The 15238-nt window shown below is 35.4% G+C and overlaps 3 protein-coding genes across 5 annotated transcripts; 2 read left to right on the top strand and 1 right to left on the bottom strand.

Moving 5' to 3' along the window:
* Positions 1-1192: 1192 nt before the first annotated feature.
* LOC101213194 (casein kinase 1-like protein HD16) lies at positions 1193-8026 on the top strand. The gene is made up of 16 exons (XM_004142103.3): positions 1193-1844; positions 2451-2579; positions 2688-2761; positions 2851-2920; positions 3013-3068; positions 3527-3598; positions 3697-3791; positions 4626-4692; positions 4882-5011; positions 5094-5312; positions 5393-5535; positions 5863-6037; positions 6139-6229; positions 6615-6772; positions 7281-7469; positions 7604-8026. Exons 1-16 carry the CDS (start codon positions 1488-1490, stop codon positions 7661-7663), a joined length of 2085 nt encoding a protein of 694 aa, XP_004142151.1. The 5' UTR covers positions 1193-1487; the 3' UTR covers positions 7664-8026.
* A 736-nt stretch (positions 8027-8762) lies between these two features.
* On the top strand, positions 8763-12099 carry LOC101213672 (protein PHOTOSYSTEM I ASSEMBLY 2, chloroplastic). Of its 2 annotated transcripts, none has more exons than XM_011655264.2 (5): positions 8763-8979; positions 9847-9941; positions 10432-10591; positions 11093-11185; positions 11698-12099. In XM_011655264.2, the coding sequence occupies exons 1-5, from the start codon at positions 8904-8906 to the stop codon at positions 11826-11828; spliced, it is 555 nt and encodes a 184-aa protein (XP_011653566.1). In that variant the 5' UTR covers positions 8763-8903; the 3' UTR covers positions 11829-12099. The 2 variants fall into 2 exon arrangements, with proteins under 2 accessions (XP_011653566.1, XP_004142153.1); XM_004142105.3 differs by having other exon boundaries at positions 8809-8979; positions 9844-9941.
* On the bottom strand, positions 12070-15054 carry LOC101217981 (GTP-binding protein BRASSINAZOLE INSENSITIVE PALE GREEN 2, chloroplastic). 2 transcript variants are annotated; one of them, XM_031884303.1, is made up of 4 exons: positions 14463-14641; positions 13764-14341; positions 13012-13179; positions 12070-12928 (listed from the first exon to the last, which is right to left on the bottom strand). In XM_031884303.1, exons 1-4 carry the CDS (start codon positions 14488-14490, stop codon positions 12578-12580), a joined length of 1125 nt encoding a protein of 374 aa, XP_031740163.1. In that variant the 5' UTR covers positions 14491-14641; the 3' UTR covers positions 12070-12577. The 2 variants fall into 2 exon arrangements, with proteins under 2 accessions (XP_031740163.1, XP_004142247.1); XM_004142199.3 differs by having other exon boundaries at positions 13764-15054.
* Between the last annotated feature and the right edge of the window lie 184 nt (positions 15055-15238).

Here is a 15238-nt window from a genome sequence, read left to right on the forward strand (position 1 = left end):
ATTGAAAAGGGAGGGGTTAGGAGGAAAAGGGAGAGGGTGGAGAGAGCTTATGGAAAACAATGAACCAAGACATATCACGAATGGGTTGTTGCAATCACACCCTTACATTTTAAACTTTTGATCATCCACTTATTAAGCTTACAGATTTATGGTCAGTGAAAAATGTCTAATTCATATCAACATCTACAATTATTTTAAAAGTTTAACAACTAGAACTAGATAAAACACCCCGAACCAAATAAATATGCATACATGTATACATACATATCTAATCATAATCATTTAGAGAATGCTTAAGTTAGACAAATTATAACAAGTCAACATAAACATATATATTTATGTAAAGTATTGATGGTAGGTAGCAATTTTAAAATACATTTTTTTTTTATAGACGTGTCATCCATATTTGTGATTTTGTTAGTATGACAAAAGAAAAAAAAATGAAATTTTGTTTATTCCTTTATTTTAAAACTGCTCTTATCCAACATTATATAGTAATTAAGGCGTAATCAAATTATAAGACAACAATTAAATAACAATGGATATCACTAATAAGCAAGAAACGTCAAATTTCGAGCGAATCATTGTCTTAATTGCAAGGATATATATATTTTTTTTTTGCATTTTCGTTATAATCACTTATTTTGTGAAGACGGATGCATGTCAAGAATCTAACACCACTTAACTAAACTCAGCTTGCCTATTTTAGTAGGATGTTTTGTCAATCCCATATGGTATTAGATTGGATTAAGTCAAATTTAACGTAATCTTCCAAATCAAATGATGCATAGTTTGGTGGACCTGTTGAAGCCCAACCTAAATGGTACGATTGGTGATGGTTTTGAATAAGCCCAATTCATCCATAACCATACGTACGAACTTAAGGTAATGTAACTTGTTTAATTTCATTACAAAGGTTAAAAGTGGAGAGTTGACGTTTAAAATTTAGAAAAAAAAAGCTGTATTACTTTGGTTTAGGGTAAGAAGAAGTTGTAATAAGAGATATGGAGTCCAAATGTTGGAGGTGGATGTAATTACACATTACACAAACATAACACATGATTTGATGAGTTGGTGGCGTTGGCATTCGAATTTGCATTTGCATTCGTCCTCTTGTTTCCACGTCATCTTACAGTTGAGACGACGTAGAGAGGGTTTGTTCTTTTTCTTTTTTTCTTTTTTTCTTTTTATTTTTATTTTTCATTTCTGTCAAACCCTAACCCCAATTTGAAGCCCCTCTCAACCTCAAGATCGAATTTTCCCTATCACAAATTCAATCTCTCGCACTCACTCTTTACCGATTTCGATCTTCATCTACTTTCCTCCAATTACCCTCTTCTTCTTCTTCTTCTTCTTCTTCTTCTTCTTCTTCTTCTTCTTCTTCCTCTTTAATCCGCTATGTCTACGTTTTCTTGCCTTAGTTGAATCCAAGATAATGATCATATTATTGCCGTTGTTTCGTACCTACTTTTTTATGGGTTTGAACAATGCCGGTGCTTCGCAGAGGTGTACGCAGAGGCCGCGCTAGGATCCTTCAGAAGCACTTTGAGGAGCCTCCGCGGGCTGGGACCTACGTTAAAACTCGGGCTGCGGTAGCTAGAGAAGCTGCGGAGGCGAGACCCAGGCCCAGGACTAGGTTGGCGATCAAGGAGTTAAATAAGAATCGGGAGGAGGAGGTGATTGTTATATCTGAGAGAGATACTTGTTTGGAAGACAAAAAAGTTCAACAGCTTGAGGAAGAAGAAGAAGATAAAGGCGCGATGGGTGATGAAAGTGGCGGCTTGAGTGCTAATAAGGCTGCTGGTATTGAGGAGGAGGGTACCTCAGCACCTTTTCCGGAAAAAGTATGTTTCATTTTGATTTACGCCCTAGATTGCTTCCTGTTTTTCATTTCCGATTTTCGTTTATTTATTTATTTATTTTGTTTGGGCTAACTGTTCGTAGGCTGATTGGGTGTTGTCAATCTTGAAAATAAGCGTCTTTCTTGCATTTAATTTCGGGTGATGGTGGTTTTTCATAAGTTTTCTTACAGTGATCGTGGATGCGTGGCCAGCTCACTTGTAATATTATGGGGCAATCTCTTGCCAAACGATGTTTAAGTTCGAAATGTCCATATTTAACAGTTTAGTTGACAGTAAAGTTTAACTTCTGAGTCATCTGCATTCCATTAAGTTTCTGGCCTAACCTATCATGGTTTATTTTGACAAGAATATTTCCTCAGTAATTTTAGGCTCTTAGTTCAATAGTTGTTTGTTTAATTTCTAATGTGCTTATTTCTAAATGATTACTGTGTTTTCTCATGTATAGAGTTAAAATAAGAAAGTCGTATATCTATTTTTGGCTCATTTACTTTGCTGGACATCTTAAATCTTAAGTTATTGAGTGAAGGACTGTGTTCAAATTTTCTGTTTCATTGTAAGTTTATTTATTTCTTTGTGGCATGTTTCAAGGTTCAAGTAGGAGGGTCACCAATGTATAAAATAGAGAGAAAACTAGGTAAAGGTGGATTTGGGCAAGTATTTGTTGGTCGTCGGCTCACAGGTGGAAACGATCGTGCAACAGGTGCTGCAGCTACTGAGGTGAGGTATCTTGGAAGTTGTTTGTACTAAATTGGTGCAGTATGTACTAAATTATAATTTGTCAGCATCTTCATAGATTTACCTTTCATTTCTTTATTTTATTTTCAGGTTGCTCTTAAATTTGAGCACAGAAATAGTAAAGGTTGCAATTATGGTCCTCCATACGAATGGCAAGTTTACAAGTGAGTAACTTTTTGGGTTACATAGATGTTTTTTTTATTAATAAAAAAATTATATGTGTTTTGACTTACCTCTGAACTTTTTTGTATAGTGCTCTTGGAGGTAGTCATGGAGTGCCAAAAGTGCACTATAAGGGTCGACAAGGAGACTATTATGTGATGGTGTGTCAACAACTTCATCTCTCTCTTTAGTATATAGTTTTCATTTTTCTAACTTGTTTCTTTAAGTTTAAATGTTTAACTCCTTTTTTTAGGTTATGGACATGCTAGGACCCAGCTTGTGGGATGTATGGAATTCTTCAGGGCAGGCGTGAGTTTCTTGAGCTTGTATATCTGCTTTGTTTTACTTCTCAGTTCTCACATGTTCTTGCATCGTTTAATGCTTTGTCATTATTTATCTTTGATACTGAAAGTAAAGTGGTGAATTGGATTAATGCAATTTCTGGCTCTAGGAATGGGTTGGCTTTTCATCTGGAATCTTACGCTGGTCCAGGGAATTTATCAAATTAGAACTTTAATGAGATTTGATGAGATCTTGAAACTTGATTTAGTTGCAGGATGCATTTGTTATTATGCTTTAGAGATATTACTCAACCCAATTCTTACTAATTTGATCTTATTACTAAATCCATATGATTCAGTATTGGTATCTCTAATCTTTTAGTCTGGAAGAAAATAATCATGCGTTGGTTTATGGATTGTACCTTGTGGAATATGTAATTTTGGACATTTGTTTGCATGTGTCTTATTGTGGATGGATTATGTCAGCATGTCTGCAGAAATGGTATCTTGCATTGCAGTGGAATCATTATCAATATTGGATAAGATGCATGCAAAAGGGTATGTACTTGCGGATTCTTTTCTTTAAATGGTTTATAAATTATGTAGTTCAATCTTTTGAATCTTAACCTTCTTCTTTTTGAAACAATTATAAATAGTTATGTGCATGGAGATGTAAAGCCAGAAAATTTTTTACTCGGTCAACCTTCTACAGCACAAGAAAAAAAATTGTTTCTTGTTGATCTTGGTTTAGGTGAGCGAAGTTCTATGGCCGATATATGTATTTTTTTGTGCTTATTTAAATGCATCGTGCAAGTAATACACCTATCTTTTAATACATGGTAGATATGGCATTTTGCTATATTTTGTAAATATTTTGATTCACTTTACTTTATTTGAAAATGTTCCTAAATTTTAAAATTCGAAATGAAAAGTCATATTATATAATAAAAGATAAAATTCATTAAGAAATAGGGGAATTGTCAAAAATAGCAAATTTGACAAAATATTTACAACATATAGCAAAGTTTCAGATTATTTCAATAATAAACATTTATATACATTGATAAGCTTCTATTAGTGACATTGATAGACTATGATAGAAGACTATTAGTTTCTATCATTGATAGAATCCAAATTTTTGTTATAGGTTGTAAATATTTTAATTTATTTTGCTATTTTTAAAAATGCCCCTAAAAAATACAATATTAATGTTATAAATTTATTTTTTTTGGTAGAAAAAGTAATATAAAACAAAATAATATGACATAAAACCATGTATTATAAATTATATATATATATATTTTTGAAAGTAGATGTATTATAAATTATATAGTATTACAAAATAATAATTACCAAAAAAAGTTAACATAAAACATGTTCATAAATTAATTCACAATAATTTATAATCAATCTAATATTTAGTGACTAATTTTATGATTTATAAATATAGTGTTAAAAAAATTTAAAATAGTAGTTTAAATTAGAATTTAATACGTGAATGTCATCAAACACATATTTAAATACATGCAATATATGTTATTACGTTATGTTCTTCTATCAATGATATCTGCAAATTTTTCTACAGCAACAAAATGGAAGGACAGCTCTACCGGACAGCATGTTGAATATGATCAACGTCCTGATATGTTCAGGTGAGTGATGTGTGCTTCATCAACTACATGTGCTATTTATTTATAGAATCCATAATAATCCTTGTCATGTGTTGTGTCCATTTGATATTTTGATTTGACACCAGCAGCGTTTTTCTCTCATGTGGTAATGGCTTATTATGTTGTTTTTGATTCAATGTTCTTGATACCATTTCTTTCCTGCAATTCCAGAGGAACTGTCCGATATGCTAGTGTTCATGCTCATTTGGGCAGAACTGCTAGTCGAAGGGATGATCTGGAATCTCTTGCATACACTCTTATATTCCTCCATCGAGGACGGCTACCATGGCAAGGCTATCAGGTATGAGAAGTTTAAAGTATACTTAACACTGTGTCGACACTTTTAGTTTCCGTGTCAATAACCTCCTCCCCCTTTATGCTAGGGTGACAACAAATCCTTTTTGGTTTGCAAGAAAAAGATGGCAACATCTCCTGAAATGTTGTGCTGCTTCTGCCCTCCACCTATTAGAGAATTTCTTGAAATTGTGGTGAACATGAAATTTGACGAAGAACCCAATTATTCTAAGCTTATTTCTTTATTTGAGGGTTTTATTGGACCAAATCCAGCTGTTCGACCCATTAAAACTGATGGTGCACAGAAGGTAATAAAATTGCCCAAGGTTTTTGGATGAGATTTTTCGTCAAATATTTTATTAAATTTTCTCTTCATTATGATTGCTAGATTATTAGTCAAGTTGGACAAAAGCGTGGCAGGCTGAACATTGGAGAAGATGACGATGGGCAGCCAAGGAAGAAAGTTCGTTTAGGTGTTCCAGCTACACAGTGGATTTCAGTTTACAATGCTCGATTGCCAATGAAGCAAAGGTGAGGTTACATGGTGCAGCTTTCACTGCCCTCCTCTCATTTAAATGCAACTAGAAGAATTGCCTTTTGCATCAAGTCTCAAAATGATAGAGAGACTGCGACAATTTCGTCACAACCAAGAGCATTTACCTGATTTTAGAGGGCCATATTCTGTGAACTGTGATGCATCTTATTACGTTTTTTTAGAGTCTAATGAATTAAGAACTGTAGAACTATTCTTCCAAGTATTTTGAATGATTGGTGGAAGGGCACGTTGAGCTGAGGTGTTCATTCCATGGAAAATTTCTAATGGCATGTCCTCTACTAACTTGCTTTCTATGGTGATAGGTATCATTATAACGTGGCTGATGCCAGGTTGTCACAACATGTAGAGAGAGGAATTGCAGATGGATTGCTTATTAGTTCTGTGGCATCTTGCTCAAATCTTTGGGCATTAATCATGGATGCTGGAACAGGTTTTACAAACCAAGTCTATGAGCTCTCGCCGTATTTCTTGCACAAGGTCATTTTCATTCTTTGAAGAAGTAAACTTTCAATTACTGAAGTTTTTAATCCTTGTAGTATTCTCTGAAGTGTTTGTTAAATTTGATATGAAATAAGCAGGAATGGATAATGGAACAGTGGGAAAAGAACTATTACATCAGTTCTATTGCTGGTGCTAATAACGGAAGCTCTCTTGTGGTGATGTCAAAAGGTTTGTCTGCTTCAATTTTGTAAATATGAGATCGGTTGTTACTTTGGTGATGGATAATTGCTCTTTCCTGTCTCCTGTACTTCGTACTGTGATCAATCATAGAGACCTTGTTATCTTGGTTTTCTTGCACAATTAAGAAATTGTTTTATTCTTATATTTCCTGCCTCTATGTCTATTGGTCTCAACAAAACAATAGGTAAATGAGATCAAGAGAATAACCTATAAGGCGTGGGCATTTTATTTTGTGCAAAATCTCAATGTACATTTAAGTCTGTTGGATTTGATTTCAAGATGCTATCATTCTGATGTTTATTCTGCAGGTTCTTGCTATCCATGTATTTGTGCTTACTATCATTTTCACTTTCTGTTTATCCTGCTTCCTCAGGGACACAATATACCCAACAATCATACAAAGTGAGTGATTCTTTCCCCTTCAAGTGGATAAACAAGAAATGGAGAGAAGGGTTTCATGTGACCTCAATGGCAACTGCAGGAAGCCGATGGGGTGTTGTCATGTCACGCAATGCTGGTTTTAGTGATCAGGTTGAGTTTTGTTTATGTTTTTAGCATCTGCAGTCAATTCAGTATGTTAATATTATATTCTTGTGAAATTTGTTTTTGGTTGCTATTTATACCTCCAGTCTTATTCTCTATTCCAACTTTGTATTTGATGTTTTTTTACATCTCTGTTTGGGCTTGGACACCTATTTTAGGGCTCTGATTTCTCACTTCTGTATTTTGTGGTCTTGGCATTGGTATAGTTCCCTTTGTGTTTATGGTCTTAAATCTTAAGAAGTTCATTTGTTATTTCTCATGGCATTTTTTGTCTTGTCAAAAAAAATTTCTCATGGTATTTTGGGTTGAACGTCACTTGGCATAGGGTAAGTCAATTGTTTTAGAACCCTAGAAGATATCTCTTGTGCTTAATTTGTGATATGGTGATCTCGGGATTGTGTTGCTGCTCTACTTCTGTTTATTGTGAAACATTAAATTAAACTTGGTGTGGAAAGTATGTTGAACCTCTTCATTGTTAATTTATTTCATTGCACAGGTTGTGGAGCTTGATTTTCTCTATCCAAGTGAAGGCATCCACAGACGATGGGATAATGGCTATAGAATAACATCTACAGCTGCAACTTGGGATCAAGCAGCTCTTATCTTGAGTGTCCCTAGGCGCAAACCTGGGGACGAGACTCAAGAAACACTTCGTACATCTCAGTTTCCAAGCACCCATGTAAAGGTACAGCGATTTTAACATCCAAATCAAACTGTGGGTGAACAACAATGAGTGATATATATGCAAATTTTCAGAGGGAAAAAAAAGAAAAGAAAAAATGATGTCACTAAGATATTGAATGTTTTTGTTTGGAGCAGGAAAAATGGGCGAAGAATCTGTATCTTGCTTGCCTGTGTTATGGAAGAACTGTAGCTTAAATCACATATTATTATTATCCTCGACGAATTCCGAGAGAGAGCAGCAGATTTTGTTGTTTGGTGCCCCTCCAAGTCTCATTACCTAATAGATAGTGTTGTTACATTGCTGTATTTTTAGTAAATGGGAGAGTACATGGCCCGCCCCCTGTTTGTATATTAAATTGGTTCCATCATCAAAGCTGTATAGATGGATTTTCTTCGTTTCAAATATTAATGTAGTCTTAAAATTAACAAATTTCTCCCCCAGGCTTTTGATAATGTATAATGGGCATCAACATTCATGCACTTTTCTTTTTTCTTTTTTTTTCTTATTTGGGGTCTTACATTCTTCAATTATTTGGTGATACTGATTGAATTTCTGAATTCCATTCCATGGTGCCGCTGATTACATGAATTTCAGTTTTTTCTTTTATCATAACCCCTTGACTTTCTGCATCCTATTTTCAAAAATCCAATTATTTGAATTCGACCCTTCAATCTTTTGGCACTCTCAAATTGGATCCTAACTATGAAATTTGAATTCTTTTGGTTATACCATTGTTATAATTTCTACTGTTTAAGGGCTTTATTTTATTACCTGGATAACTTGAAGGGTTCACTTTTTATGCTCAATTACAACTACCACTGTATTTTAGTTATGGACATCAAATGTATTTCTTCTTTTCTATATTTTAGCGGCGATATTGATATACGATGTGATTAGTTTATAATTGGTATTATAAATATTAATATAATATGTCTATTATTTATTAGTGTGCTTAGTGACTATAGTTGAAACTCATTATCCTACATTCATGTCATATGTTAAACAAACAAGGTTTTCATACACATCATATTTGTAAAGTTGCCTATTAACAGTACATCATATTTGTAAAGTTGCCTATTAACAGTACATCATATTTGTCAAGTTGCCTATTAATAGTGCATTTGATGCAATTGTTTTAGGAGTGAGCTTGGGTGGGTGAGAGAAATTTAAAGAATGTGAATTTTTTTAATAATTTTAAGATTTTCTTAATTAAATAATTAATTATATATTCTCAATTTTTACAACAATTAGTATAATTTAAAAATTATTATATTTTATAAATATTTTAAAAGACGATTTTGTCAGTTGTAATAATAAGGAGTTTATTTGCGTGGTAGTTAATAGAAGGAGAACATCCAAAATTAAGTGTGAAGATGGATTTTGGTATATGGTGGAAATTAAGGTGAACGAGTGGCGCAAACCACAGAGAAGATCATGGCTTCTTCTTCTCATCTATCCGCCATTCCCCTCCGCCGTCCCTCTTCCTCCTCTCCACCTTCCTTATCCCACTGTGAGCTCTCTCTCTCTCTCTCTGCAACTTTCTTGGAATTTATGCCCAATTGTCGACTATACTGTATCCTTGCATTGTTGCATACTTCTATCCCCCATCTCCTCTGTTCAATTTATATTTTTGTATTTCTTTTCCGTTTTGCCCATTCAGTTGTTTTGTTTCTTACTTATCGGTGGAAGAATGTGATTTTTCTTTTTGGTTGAAAAGCTGATTTTCCTTCGGTCATTTCTTTTTTGTGGACTGCTTGTGTAATCTTATCCCTTTCTTCTCGAGTTTCGTTTTTGGTGTTTGTCATCCTCATCTCCTATTGTTATTTCGGGTTATCTTAATCTTGCTCTGTCACATGTTTTGTGCTGCCTGATTTGCTTATATTCATTTTCCCTTTATGCTCTGTGATAATACTATCTTACTCAGCTGGTTAACAAGTGTTAGAATTACAAATTTACTACAAGTAATCTTTTTTCTCAGTTCCAAAGGGGTATTTTGTTTAAGTAGTTCATCAGATCTCCTTCCAATAGTTATGGAAGGTCATTCTAAATTGAAGTTGCCAACGCTTTCCTTTAAACAGAATGGAACCCCATCGTCAGGAGCTCATCCCATAAGTTCTATTGCCTTATATGAGATGCTGGACTTGTTAACGTTTTCATGTGTATGTCAATCTAATGCCTAGATTGGTGCGATTTTGCAGTAAATTAGAAGGTTAAGTCAAGATAGCATTACATGATGAAATGCTTTGGTAGTAGTGCAGAATCATAACGATATTTTCTGGTTCTTGTACTAATCTGACATTGATTTGTATTGGACTGTCTTAAATATATCGATCATTCCATGGAAAAGCTTTGACACTCATTTTTCTGAATTCAGCAGCTAACTTAAAGCCTGTTGTGCTTCATGTGACATCGAATTCTGATGATGAAAGCTGCAGTACTGGGGATTCAAAAACACCATCAAAACCGCTGAAGGTAAGGATCTAGGTTACTTTTTTGTCTTGTTAGCTTTATTTCTTCGTAGTGACAGCTTATTCATGATATCAATACACGCTTAAGTAATTAACAAACACAGCGCTCCAAATGGGGAAGCAACATGTTGAGCTTATATATGTGTAGTTCCTCACATGATGTGCGTCTTTTGACATGGCTTGCGTAGCCTTCCAAATTTTTAAATGTGGGTGGTCGAAAAATGTAAAATTCCATTGGAATCTGACAAGGTTCTAAAGCCTTGTAGACTTTCTCATTAGTTTTTCAAAGCAATCAATTAACCATCTTTTAGACAGTGTTACCTTAAATGCATTTTCAAGTCTCTGTGATTTGATGTTTTAAGAATATAAATCTGATCATCTCTCTGTGACAGCATTGAGACGGGAACGTGTAGCTTTTTTAATATGTAATCTTAAGTAGGTTACTGCACTTTTGTCGTCCAATTAGTTATATATAACAACCTTTGTGACCACAGGGAACTCAAAAGTTGATTTCTCGTCGATGGTGCCTCACATGTTTATGTTCATCTGTGACGTTGATGAAGAGTTATGGAGGCACGGTGACTGAAGCTATTGCAAATACCATGGATGGAAAACCTGCGTGCCGAAATTGTGGAGGAAGTGGTGCTGTACTTTGTAAGCATGTCTTCTTCTTTTTTATTATTTGTTAGAAATAACAGCTTTTGGTCGTTAGATATAATTTTTATTCTTCTTTCATGAAAGGCCTGTGATTTAAAAGTAATGAGCTTCTCCATGGACTTATAAAATTTAGAAGTCAAGGAAATAAAGCATATATACCGAACTTGAAAAGAAATATTTTGGTAAAGATAAAGTTATTTGTGTATTCTTTTGTAAAAAAAGTTCTTCAAGTTCTCTTTCAAACACGTTGTAAAAAAAAACTTACATCATTTTGGCATCCTTTTCATTGTTCATGTATTCGGACAAAAAAATCATCAAATACTTCCTCATATGAGCTTATCTTTGGAGTTAAAATACTTCTTTCCTTTTCTTTTCTTATCTTCCTCGCTTTGAGTTTTTCCTCTCTAAAGATGTATAGAAGTTTGATGAGACATACATTTTTTTTTATCTATCTATGCTCCCTATTTTCCATGGGATGCTTACTTTTCTTTGTTTTAGGTGACATGTGCGGTGGTACAGGGAAATGGAAAGCTCTAAATAGAAAACGGGCTAAAGATGTCTACGAGTTTACAGAATGTCCAAATTGTTATGGTAACTATTCATCTTGCTTACAAATTATGGTGACCTCATTAATGAATGTTTCATAAATCTGCATGGTTTCAGTTTGATACAACTTCACGTCTGTTTAAAAGCATTGTCCTGTCCTCTTGTAATGCTGTAGCCTTGAGACATAGAAAATCGATTTCTCTCTCTCTCTCTCTCTCTTTAATGTCCAGAAATATAGACCATGGCGAATGGTCAATGTTTTGATTCACCATGTTCTCTCATATGATCAAGTCGTGGTTAGATATTAAAACTAAAACATTCCTTGGGTGTCAATATGCTGTTAAACCCACTGTGAAATCTGAAGCAAGAATCTTGGTTTCTTTGTTGCATTCATCACTTGTCTTTGTTACCGACCGACAATTTCTGTATTGACCAACTACAACTGGCAACTAGAGAAAATTCTTGATTCATATGGATTTGAAATGTATCACATTTAAACTTCCAATATCTGTGCTCATCTCTTACCCTCTACTAACTTTCAAAATTTATTGTGACAGGTAGAGGAAAACTTGTATGCCCTGTTTGTCTAGGGACTGGTTTACCAAACAACAAAGGTCTCCTAAGAAGGCCCGACGCACGACAATTGCTTGATAAGATGTACAACGGTCGCTTATTACCAAATTCCTGAACTTCATCTCTCCTTGCAAAATTGGCTCCATGCCCATAGATGGTAATAGATGTATAACTTGTTTCTAGTTGGTAGAAGTTACCTAATTGCGGCTTTTGTCATGGTTGCTTCATGACGGAGTTCAGTGAGTGGAAAAACATAGCTATGGAGTTAGACGGCAATCTTGTTTACAGCCTCTAGTCGTCAAATGCATATTGTTTATACCAAAGAGAAAGCATAATCAGATCAATTTCAACCTATATTATAAATATGAAAGTCTGGTTATTGCAAATGAATAGAAAAAATCGAAAGACTAAGAACTAATCTTGATGGATGTTAATCAGACATGGGCAACCTGATTACAAAAAAAAAAAAAAAAGAAAAAAAGAAAAAACCACAACTCTCGACATTTTGGGGCTGCAAAGCCGTAGAGGAAACAATCAATTCCTCAAGTTTATAATTACTTCCATTTTGCACTGCCTCCCGTAGTGAATATAGAAGCTAAAGCCTTCCTCGAAAATGAAGCAGTAGATTTAAGTATACAACTCTCTGATATGATGCCAACCTAGTTCGAGTTTCGAGCGTGAATGTGGCTTCATATATCACAAATCCCGGACACTTATCATGGGCTGAAAGGCTTGAAGTTGCTTGCATTGCTATTCTCCAGCATAAATTCCGACAAACCCCATTCTTGTACATTGATATAGATCACTTACTGTTCAATGCTACAACATTTAAGCAAAATCATAGTCGAAGTGAGCTCTCAATGCTTACGTTTGAGCAAGCACATGAACCTCGGGGTCACTCTTTTTCTTCTTTTCACTTTGACCAAGTGGTTTATTGGAAGCCTGATCAGCCTTGGAGACAATTTTCGAGACTGTAAATCCAGCATCTTCAAAGAAGTTTGCTCGATGAGGAATGACAGAACTTCGTAAAACAATATCGACCCCCTCGTAAGTCCATATGCTTAAGACTACTTCGCCTTTTAGGCCAATGGCGAACCAACCCAGGCCAGCAACAGCAGCATCTACACAACTTGAATCCCAACTAGTTCCACAAACACGAAACTCCCTTCTCACCCATTTTCCAAGTTCTTCTACTCGATCTTTGCCTATTGGTGGCTGAAGCAAAGCAAGAAACAATGAATATCCACAAAATCACCATCCTGTATGTTCATCATCAAATTAATTAGTGCAAACAATACCTGCAATTGAATACCAAAATGGTCCTCTTGCATTTTGGTTGCATTTTCTGTTTTCCCCATGTGTAATGGAAGATAAGGAGATGCCCACACTGTAACATAAATTGTATCCAAATTTGTTTCTTCCACATCTAGCCTCATGAGACCAGCAACATGAATTGTATGACCAACCTATAAAATGCAACACCAAAGTTATGAATTCCTAACCACATTTCTTGCTGAAAATATTTGTCTATAGAGGATCAAATTGGAAGTAGAAGCTTAACGCTCACAATTTCAAAATCATTATATAGTATTATACCAATTTCAAAATCATTATATAGTATTATACCATTTTGCTATTTAGCCAATCGCAATTTCACAACATAACAAAACTTGATATTCACTTAGATTTTCGATATGGACAAAACTTGATATTCACTTAGATTTTCGATATGGTTCCTAAACCATATTTTTTTAATTTAGTCAATAGGAGCACATGACCTTGAAAAAGAGCTAAGAGGTCACAAACTCGATCCATTTGATACCCTAGAAATTTCTTGAACTTTCTTGGTAGGATTAGGCAGGTTATCTAGTGAGATTAGTAGATTAGTGGGATGGACATAACCTGACTGAAAATTATAGCCTACTGCCTATCCATCCCAAGACCCAACCTTCTCTGAAACTAAAACTTAAAGAACGAGGGTTCAATGGTAATGAAGCAGAATCAAGTTTCAGGCATGAGAAAGGATCATAAAAAAGATCAACTTCATTACCTTAATCCTGTAAGTCCTGGGTTTCAATTCCTTGCTGATGTGAACAAGTTTCTGCTCTTCCCTTGTCAATCTTGTAGTAATCTGATGAGGATTCAGAAGGCCAGGAGTATCAAACAATTTGGCTTGAGCAGGAAAAATTCCCTCTACTCTGATTATCCCCAACGTTGTCCCAGGAACTGGTGCTTCAGTCAACTGCGTGATCTTCCCACCAACATGCTTTCCTATTGAATTAATCAACGTGCTTTTCCCAGCATTTTGTGCTCCAATTGCCCACACATTTCCTCTTGCCCCAGCCAACTCAATTACATCCTCCACCAAATTTTTTATCCCCCAATCTCTAATTGAACTCACCATATGCAAACTCGTTATCTTGTTGATTCCTCCCTCTCTCGCTCTCTGCCTCACCCAGTGCTCGAATTTTTCTGGTGATAAAGAACTAGGCAGCAAATCTGTTTTCGTCACCACAAGCACCACTCTTGGCACATTCCCTGATTTCCCCTGTTTCCAGGCGGCTGAATTATTCTCAATACTCGCCGATACCAAGTTCGCTACCTTTTTTGGGAATGACCCATCAAAATCTGCAGCATCAACGACGATTAGAACAACAGATCGGGTTCCCGTAGTAGACACCAATCTCCCACCGAGAGTATGATTGAAATCAAAATCAGGCAGTAAATTCTCCACTGAAGGATCCTTTACCTTCCCATAGTGCCTCAACGAGTGGCATCGCGAACACACGGTCGGCTTCTGGGGTTTCTCGTTCACATCCTCTTCAGTCTTCTCCTTTTCAGGCTCGATTACGAGGCCTCTCTTGAGAAATTCAGAGCATTCGGATTCATCATCGACGGGAACGAGATGGGTAAGGAGACGATAATTGGAATCTTTCTTAGAGGGTTTGATGAAGAAGCCAGGATGCTTGGGATTGGAGTCTTGCATATGAACTCCACAACCAGGGCAGACGAGGGAGAATCGGGAAGTGGTTTCGTCAAAGTTGCCATCACGGGAGAGACTAAAAGCTTGTGGAGAAGTGGGTTTGGAAGAGAAAGAACGGGAAAGAGTGGAAGGAAGTGGGAAAAGGATTGATGGGTTTGAGCAGATAGGTGAAGAAGACAAGTGTGAAATGAAACGCAAAAAAAGAAAGGATTTGAGGTTTGAAGCAGAAAGCTTTCGAGCAATCAACATTTTTCCTCTCTTCTTCACTTCACAGGGTTTAGGGTTTATGCTGATGAGAAGCTATTAGATACTGTTGAAACGACGCCGTAACTTCTCCAAGTACCATATATTTAAACCCTTACCTACTTTAAAAGCTATTTTGAAAATGGGTTATTTTTCAAATTTAACGCAACCACGATAATCCATTTCAAAGTGTTCATAGTCGTGATAGACCATATTGCTAAGGTGTGTTAAAATAAGATTCATCATATTTACAATTCTTTGAAAACGTTGCTTACATTTAATTATTATTACTAAAAGTG

This window comes from Cucumis sativus, chromosome 4, assembly GCF_000004075.3.
Source record: "Cucumis sativus cultivar 9930 chromosome 4, Cucumber_9930_V3, whole genome shotgun sequence".
In the NCBI taxonomy this organism is placed as follows: domain Eukaryota; kingdom Viridiplantae; phylum Streptophyta; class Magnoliopsida; order Cucurbitales; family Cucurbitaceae; genus Cucumis; species Cucumis sativus.